Source organism: Alligator sinensis, unplaced genomic scaffold (genome assembly GCF_000455745.1).
Source record: "Alligator sinensis unplaced genomic scaffold, ASM45574v1 scaffold31_1, whole genome shotgun sequence".
In the NCBI taxonomy this organism is placed as follows: Eukaryota; Metazoa; Chordata; order Crocodylia; family Alligatoridae; genus Alligator; species Alligator sinensis.
The window spans coordinates 139,177-148,838 of record NW_005841884.1 but is presented as its reverse complement, the minus strand read 5'-3'; the positions used below and the strand labels follow the sequence as shown (position 1 = coordinate 148,838).

At 40.3% G+C, this 9,662-nt stretch overlaps 1 protein-coding gene across 1 annotated transcript in view; it reads right to left on the bottom strand.

The window, feature by feature from the left end:
* COP1 (COP1, E3 ubiquitin ligase) overlaps positions 1–9,662 on the bottom strand; it is a 210,567-nt gene that overhangs the window by 191,283 nt on the left and 9,622 nt on the right. Inside the window, exons 5-6 of the mRNA XM_025196730.1 lie at positions 6,307–6,426; positions 2,744–2,812 (exon numbers count right to left, since the gene is read on the bottom strand). Coding sequence (XP_025052515.1) covers positions 2,744–2,812; positions 6,307–6,426 — 189 coding nt within the window. The remainder of the gene's footprint in view (positions 1–2,743; positions 2,813–6,306; positions 6,427–9,662) is intronic.

The window sequence follows — 9,662 nt, the reverse complement described above, 5'->3', positions numbered from 1 at the left end:
TTTCCCTAATAAAATAAGGAAGAACCAGTTTGTCCTTGGGCACATCAAAAAAAAATTAAGCAAGGCAGCAGAGGCCTACAAGCATGTAAGTACCATATTTTCCTCACATATAACACATCTATTTTCTGAAAGGTACCATGGGCAAGCAATTGAGTAACAGCAGCCACAGAGCCAAGACTCCTTCTCAGCCTGTTGCCAGCTTTGCATGGGCTCATGAACTGACCCAGCACACCAGCCCAACCCAGTGTGCTGGAGCTGAAGCTCAGTACAGGGCTCAATCTGGCATGTCAGATCTAAGGCTGAGTGCAGGGCTCACATATCAGCCTGATGCAGCATGCAGGGCTCCCTACCAATCTGGAGATTTGGCAGCAAGGAAGTTCTCCTTGTCCTGGCTCCCAGAGCTGCTCAGTCCCTCTGGGGATCCATATTCCTCACATAATGCACACCCTAATTTCCCCCCAACTGGTTTGGAGGAAAGCCATGAATATTTTTATGTGAGAAAAATATGAGTTTGCATCCCATATACCTTAACTGGGAAGTGAGCAAGTAAGTTCAGATGAAAGCCATGCTTTGGGGCTAAAGCTAAAACCTAACTATTCTGTTGGCTGGAAGCACTAGATTCAGTGAGCAGGTTCTGTTGTCATAGACAGGAGGAGTCAGGAGCTGGAGTGTAAGTTAAACACTGCCATGAAGACCTATGTTTGATTCAAACTTTGAAGTTTTCTTCACAACCATAACAGCTAGACAGTGAAGCTGGAAGAGAATCTAGGAACTAACAGCACCTTGAGAGAGGTGCCAATAAATAATTCTGTCATGTTAAAGCAGCCCAGTTCAAATTTTTGCCACCAGAAAGGAAGCCAACATGTGGAATCCTGACCAAAATATTTTCCCTTCCCTATCTTACAAACTTCATTTCAATGTTTCAGAGCAGCAAGTGACATGCTTCATAAGTTACAGAAATCAAAGAAGGAAGAGACCCATTCCATGACTGACCATCTACCAGTCAATATACACTTGTTCCCTATGAAACTAGTTTGGGAAATGTACTGGGTTAAGTGCTAGTGCTTTCACCATTTCTAATGCAAGACTATTCCTAGTCTACTCAGTCTCATACTTTATAAATTAATCCTGATACTGAGCCTAAATTTTTCTTTGCTCAATACCATCCCATTACTCTTCATTAAGAGACTGATGCAAACAAAAAAAATTAATAAATAAATCAATGAAGTCAGCAGAAAGGCTGCCATCAACCTCAGTAGGTTTTTGGATCACCCACTATTCCTCCTCGAATCACTCTGAACAATTCCTATTGCTGATGTTTAAACTCTGCAAATATTTTAGACCTATATCTTGCTTAATAGTTGGATGGAAAAGGATTCCAATTTCCTCTAATCCTTTCATTAGAAGACAAGCACAGGGTATCCCTTTTCATTTAGTTGCTATGCGTTTCTTTGTGTACTTTCTTCCATCTTTTGTGTATTTTTTGGATGAGGTTGTACAACATATGATCTTCCAGATGTGGTTTCACTACTGCTATAACAAAAAATAATAATAATAATTTCCATGGTTTGAATCATAACACCTCTCTTTCACTTGAGAGCTAGTCATATGAAACAAGTGTGCTATGCTCATTGTTTGTGAAAGAGCCAGTTCTGTCCATCACCTCTTCTCCTGTTTCCTTTTGGCACTACCGAGTTCCAAGTCTCTCTCCCACAACTTTTGAATGTCTGTGTTTATAGATCTCTTCCCTGATGCATCAGCTTCCTTGTATGGCTTCCCATTTTGATCTCACACTTTTCCTGGCCATGTTTTTGTTGTTTTTTTGTTGTTTGTTTTTTTGGGTTTTTTTGTTTTGTTTTGTTTTTTTAATATCCTTGGGACCTTCACATTATTTCTTTGTTCTCAGTAATCTTTATAACTTGTCCCAACTTGGTATCATGCCTTAATGGAATTAACATCCTGGTTTCATATCTCTTCCAGATCACAGATATGAATTTAACATAACCCTAATGTTTACAAGTGTCCAAAAAGAAAAAAAAAAAAAAAAAAAAAAAAAAAAAAAAAAAAAAAAGAACATTCTGACCTTGTTTGCAGACAAACTGGGACCAATTAAACTGATTCTTACAAGCATCAGTGTGGACACATCAATTTAAACGGTGCTTAATTTGGGTTAGTGTAAATCTGTTAAAAGAATTAAACTAAGTCAAAATAAAAATGGCCTACATAGGATTTTGCACTGATTTAACTAAATATCTCTACATTCTCACATTAAGTTTCACAGCTAAACTATTTTGGTTACGTAAAGCATCAGATTCTACATTAAAGGTATTTTGAAAGAGAACTGCTCTTTCTTACATCATGAAGCATCTATCACATATCTGATCAAGAGGAAGCTAAAGTTTAGGAAAAGTAACTACTTGCTTCCTTCTCCTTTTCCAGTATTCCCTCATCCTCTCATGCTGCTTCAATAATTTGGTGCAAGCTGCCACATGGATACTCTTTCCCCTCCCCCACATGTATTTAACAAACCACTGAAACAAAAAAGCAAGGTAGGTTAAAAATTGAAGCTGTCATACTTAAACAGTCTCCTTGAAATCCATGTGTTCTAAATATCCCTCTGCACCAAAGAATTTTTTCTCCTTGAGCAGATAATGTCAGCCTGACACTCAGATAAAAAATGAAGTAATAGAATGCTGTGGGAGAAACCTCAACTCTGTAAAAGTCAAAAACAAAATAAAGCTACCTCTCTCTTATTTCTCCTGGCAACCTTCAGAAATTCCATAAGGATCTGCAGCTGCGCAGCATGGGACTCCTGCAGCAAAAAAATTAAAGAGAAAAAAAATATTCATTTTATGCACAAGCATTCAGAACAGTCATAAAAACAAGTCACTTTTATTTGGGACAAGGGAAGAGTAGCATATTAGCAAGGCAGTTCTCTTTCTCTCCTCAGATTTTAGAAGTTCTGTTTAGCATGTAGCAATTTTTATACATCAGAATATTTTACATAAATAATTTTTTTTAATGAATTACAAGGAACCAGCTAATAAAACAAGTATATTTTTCATTCTTCTCTGATGCTGGGTCTGAAATCACTTTTGGAACCTTGGTTCCTCAAGGGCTCATCTTCCACAACCGAAAGATCTTTAGAATTCATTTCTGTAATTAACACGTTTAACAGAACAATTTGGTTAAAAAAAACAGAAATGTTTTCTCCAAGTGAACATTCTGCAGGAATCTCCGTCTATGGATGCACAAATAGATCCTTTCATAATAGAATAAACACAGACAAAAGAAACCTCTAACATTTTGGAAACAGAAAAATAATTTTGTAAAAAAAAAAAAAATATATATATATATTTTTACCATTTTCCCCCTGCAATGGCCAGAAACTTGGGAAAAAGGATATGGGAGAAGGGAAAGAAAAAAATATATTCCTAGTATTGTCGTAGCCCTAATTCTAGCCTGGTCTATAGAAGAACAACAGTTTTGGGAGCCTGAGTTCAGAAAGGGTAATGGCAAGTAGACCACAGGTACTCATTAAAGGAAAAAACTTCCAAGAGTAAGCATACAGAGAAAGTGAGAGAATTAGCCACTTTCTTGACTAGGTAGTATATGGTCTTAACATTTTATGATAGTTAATAGAAAAGGTGGTGACTGAAGAGTAATAGGTTAGTATGTAATCTAAATCTGATGGATAACTCTTAGAGGTGCACCGATACATCAGTCCCATATCGAATTGGCACCAATATAAGGAAAATTGACACCATCGGGAAATCGGCTTTTTTTTGGCTGATGTAGCCAATAAGGTCATCGATAAATGCCCCCATGCATGTGTGCAGCTGCAGCACAGCATGCATACGGCCAGAAGCACAGCCTAGAAGCGTCCAGCTGGTAAATCTGCTGTGGGGGGGAAGGGCTCTGGGGCAGTGGAGCAGATAGAGTCCCCCATGGTGAGGGAGTGGGGCAGGGACCGCCCAGCTGGGGCAGAGCATAGGACGGAACTGCGAGCAGCTCATGCAGGAGCTGGGGGTGGGGGGCAGATCCCACCACTACAAGCACCCCAGGAGGGCGTGGGGGCAAGGGGCACGTGCCTCCAGATCTGTGTGCAGGCGAGGGCAGGCTGCCAGTGTGAGCTGGGGCCGGGGTGCACTAGGTCTTCCCAGCAGGGGGCTGGGCTAGGCTATGCTTGGGGTGGGCGGCAATCATGCTGGGACAGGGGGGGTTGCAGCCACTCCAACATTTGCCATAGCCCCTGCTCCCAGCACCGCCACCACCTGCCCTGAGTGCAGCCCAGATCAGGCCCCTCCCCACTCAGGGAAGAGCCCAGTGCCACCCCAGCCCGCTGCAGTGGCCCACCCCTGCACAGATCCAGGATACATACCCCTCATGCCCACCCAGGGTACATGCAGTGACAGAAGCCACTCCCCCCTCCCCCCACAAGGCACTCACAGCTGTCCCATGCCCCATGATGGCTGAGCACTGCCTGCCCGAGCCCCACTCCCTCCCTCACCATGGGGACCTCAATCTGTCCTCCCCCCCCCCACAATGGGCTTACCAAGCAGACGCTGCTCTCTCTCCAATGCTGTTGGCCCACATATCGACAATCGGACCGGTATCAGCTGATACGACGCCTTAAAAATTGGCCCTAGGTATCAGCATAAAAAAATTTCTACCGGTGCACCCCTAGTAACTCTCCTACACATAAGTGCTATTCAAATACTCATACAACTAGATAACTGTGTTCTAAAGAGAATAGTGTTAATACTGAAGATGATATAAAACAGCATTGTTTCACATTTGTCATGCCAAAGGTTTTGAGAGAAATACAAATTAGCTATGTAGTCAAACACCAGAATTTTAAACATATACCCTCAGGATAAATGTTTTCTAAAAACACACAAAAATACAAATGTAAGTCCCCATATGAGATTAAAAAGCTAAATATAAGCTAACTATAAATAGTTTTGTTATTAGGAAAAAAAAAAAGTGATTTCTGTTTTCCTGACAGTAACTGAAAGTTAAGCAAAAGTGACTTAACTGATCTTTCAAGTTCTTCATCAATGACATTACTCTGAAGTCTAATACCAACCACTAACACCTTCACCTCTTCAGAAACTTCCATCCAACTCCAAGCTCATGCTACAGCCCTCTTACATATTTTATCAATTGGGTTACATTAGACTGATTCAAGAAATAAAAAGTTTTGACTGCCTGAATGCTCCCCCACTATTTGCATCAGCACATCATTTTCTGGCAAAATGGCTGCTCCTGAGAAATTCAAATGCCAAACACAACAACACTATACTGAAACAAATACACTTCACTGAATTCACAATAAAAGACTGCTTCCTACCACATGTACTTTTATACTGATTTAATGAGAAAGACAGATTTTCTTTTAGCCACAGAAGGGTAAGCACATGAGTCTCACAGGTGCATCTACACACAAAATTAAGGCAACACAACTCCAGCACAGTTTGTGCCAGAGTCAACTGCTCCTGGGCACAGTGCCTACGTGTGTTCCTGGGACAGCAGCAATTTGAGCCGGGGCAGAGGAAGGCCCCAGCTGGCTGCAATGACCAGGCACAATTTATGCCCCCAGTCACCATGTAGACACAGTAAAGTACTCTGCCATAACATAGTACTGACAGTACTATCCAACGGTGGAGTTAATTAGTTTTCTGCACCCTAATACCAGCACACATGTAAACTGTGACTTTTTACTGCAGACGTAATTAGTCAACTATGCAGTAAAACACACATGTAGATGCACCCACAGATGAGCACTCAAATTCTGCTAACTGCAACCAAAGCTGAAAGCCTCAACCATTCATGTGTTTCTCCAAAATATTTGTAAGTACGGATACATCAGGAACTCTTTAAAGGAAATCCACCATACCTATTATCTATAGAGGTCCTCAATTTACGCATCTCAAAGTCAAACACTAAATTACAAAGGTCTTTGTAATAATCTAGGAATTAAACTTTAATCTAAAAAGTCATCACTCTGGTCAATCATTTTCGGTATCCTTTTCCACACTGCGATGTCTTTCCTCTTAGCTTTTTCTTCTATATGAGCCTGCCAAGAGACACATATGCCTGTGCTTAATGCCATCACATTCCAACAGTTCACAAAGTCTGTTGTAATAAAAGTCAGGGATATGGCAAATTATTCAAAAAAGTGATAGGGTTTTACACGGGGAGGGGAGTGTCTGATATACCAGTATTCCTGGTCAAAGGCCTTTGACCGATCATAAACATATTCATTTATTAGTAAATTAATTGTGATGGGAAAAAATGTCTTACTGCCTCAAGCTGCTTCTTCTTTTGCACTAGCAGCTCTAACATCAGGTTAACATTGGCTAAATCAAGGTTGTCTTGATCAGTTCCCAATAAATCTTGAAATATCTGCCATCTGTGGCCATTCTAAAAAGGGAGAAATAGAAAATATGGTAAATAGAAGTCAGCCAGAGTTGTCTGATATAACATATTTAAAGCAGTACTGAAACATCCCCTATTTTGTAAAGTACATGAAGGAGTTTCCAGAAGAAAAAATTCCAAATCCTCATAAATTTGTAGGAAACAGCTCTTTATCCTATGTTTTATACAACCCTTCAACAACCTATTTTATTGGAGAGGCATTTTGAGGGCCCGTCCTATGCTAGGATGTAGCCATTGCTGCAAAAAGATTTTCACAGCTACTCAGGGGGCGCATCTACACATGCGATTAATGCAACTGAATATATTCCAACTCAATCCGAGCCAGAATACACTAATCCCAACATCACTGGCTACACATGCGTTTAAGTGCAGCAATTTATTGTGCTGCCGGATACCACTTGTATCTGACAGGACTATCCAGCAGCACAGAGTATTAGCCTACTGTCCCATAACTGCCATGCATGCGTAGTTGATGACACTTTACTACACTGCACATTAATCTGCTGTGTAGTAAAATCTGTCTCATGTAGACACGCCCAGTCATATCTAATTTGTGCTGTAGTTACTAAAGGCAACTCTCACACCAATTCAAGATACCATTTCTTAACCATGCAAGATTGAGAAAAGTCATCCAAACCCTCCAGCCATCTTGATTTAACAAGTGCTTGAAGCAAAAACGTGTGTGAACGTTTGAATAAAGTAGGTAGGTCTGAAAGTTGTCAAAAAAATAGAAAGCCACATTCTTTTTCCACAGTAGGGAATTTTGCTGTGGTTTATTTGTCATAGCTCTAGGCATATGAGACCCAACAATAATATTGTTGATAGTAAATTTATCAGGTTAAGAGAAAAATAAAATATGGCAGATTCATTTCAAGAACTCCACCTCTAAAATTGGCATGTTCGAGTTCTCCTGTCTCAATTTTCTTAAATTATTAGATTTTAATTTAACAGGAAAAATGAAAAGAGCTTCTGAAAATATGGCTTGTGGCATCTGGGGGCCAACAAGTGAATGTTTGTGTAAAATTTTTTCAGTATTTGTAAAGCCCCCATATTAGGACATTGTCAGATATTTTATAGAAATAGTTTAAAGGTCATGAAAATAAACAAGCATTCCTGGGTTTTAAAGATCCACTTTTCAAATAAAAAAAAAAAACAAACCAATTTTTGTCAGACTGGTATTAACTATCGGGGGGTGGGGGGGGATAAATAATGCTTCAAATTCTAGTCCCATCAAAACCACCACCACAAACGCTAGTTTAGAAATAAACTGACTATATTCTTTAGCATTCGGGAAAGACTAAATAAATCAAATTTAATTTCAAAGTTTTCAAAAAACAACCTTAAAATACTTGCATAAGAAAAATCCATATATAAAACTCTATTTCTTTTTCCAAAATGGATAAAAAAAATTGTTTAGGAAATAATGAGAAAAAGATCACAATTTTAATCTGTATCAAGATACATATTGAATTGTTTTAAAATTATGGATCCTGAGATAAAGTGATATAATTTAAAATATATTTTAGACTGTATCTGATTTCAATAAGAACTAAAAACAAACAAGCAAACAAACCAAGAACAATAAGGGGAAATATTCTGATCTGCTTTGGGATTACCCAAATGTTTACTTACCCAGATGTTTATTTTGGACAAAAACAGTCACAAAGTAACTGAATTTAAAATAGTATTTTTTTTTTTAAATCTTTGACATTAAGTTTATTTATGGAGACCTTACTAAATGGCATAGTATTACTAGACACTGGTCTTACAAGACTACGACGTTCAGCAAAAATCGTAAATAATTGACCTTGTCAACTCTCATCTTGAGAAAGGAAGATTGGAGGTAGGGGAAGGGAGGAGGAAATATTCCAATAAGATGAGGAAAGAGATATAAAACAAATTCATCTTTGAGGTATGCGATTCACATACAGCATGGATAAAGATGCCATGTTTGTTTATTGTATATATTATGACTACTGCCTTAAGCAATCATAAAGGACCTGTTAAAATCTGCTAGGTGACCTTTAATTAAAAACCACCTGTCAAATTGAACTATATAGAAATGCTTTCATCCCAGGAACTTTAAATTAAGTAAAAGGTTCACTTGTAGAAGAGAGAGCACTTTGTGAGGTTTCACTGGAGATGTGACGTTACTTTGTGCTCTTTTCTCTGTTGTAATACAGAAAAAAAAAAAATAGAACACACGATTTCTGTTTACTAGTTGCCATTTTTCGGGAAAAAATGCCACCTTGGCATGTTGCATAATAGGCCTGTGAGAGTCGACGGCAATCCAATCCAGCTTCAGATCCGGCCGCTTCGGATGGCAGTGATCCAAATCCGGAGCTCTGGACCAGGTTTCCACCTCAATCCAGCCAAAGCGGCTCCAAAGCTTCGGAGCTGCCTCGGAGATCCGGCCATAGGGTATAAGGGGTGGGGAAATCAATTAAATATCTGTAACTTCGTTGTTTTTTGTCCGATTTGGATTAAACTTGCAGGGATCGTAGCCTCTGCTAAGAGCATGAAACCTGCCAAGTGTAAAGAAGATTGGTGCAGGGGTTTGGGGGGAACTGTACCCCAAATTCTTGAAAGCAACACTCATGTCACGGCTGTGTGTTACACCACCGGGGGGTCAAAACTGCAGGGGTAGTACTGCTGAGGCCACAAAGTCTGCCAGGTTTCAAGGAGATCGGTGCAGGGGTTTGGGGGGAACTGCACCTCAAGCTGCGGACAAGCAAAACTCATGACATGGGTGACACTGTGTTAAGGCACAGCAGGGTGAAAGCTGCAGGGATGGTGGCCCCTGCTGAGGCCACGACACCTGCCAGCTGTCAAGGAGATCAGTCCAGGGGTTCTGGGGCCCTGCACCCCTAGCTGCTGACAGGCAAAACTCGTACCATGAGTGCTTGTGGGATTGTCTGTATTGATTCTTTCCTCTCCTTAAGTCTGATTTTGTAGGTACTAACTGATGGCAATTAATTGGCTACATTTGCTAGGTCCTGTGTATTGAGCTGGTCCCTGAGTGAATTATGATTGATTGGTAACTGGTAACACAGTAACTTAGAAGCCAGGCCTGAAGTCATGTTTCCCACACCCCAAGACAGACAGTCAGTCCCACAAGCACCCATGTCACAAGTTTGCCCTGTCAGCAGCTAGAGGTGCAGGGCCCCAGAACCCTTACACCTATCTCCTTGACAGCTGGCAGGCTTCGTGGCTGGCGCCCG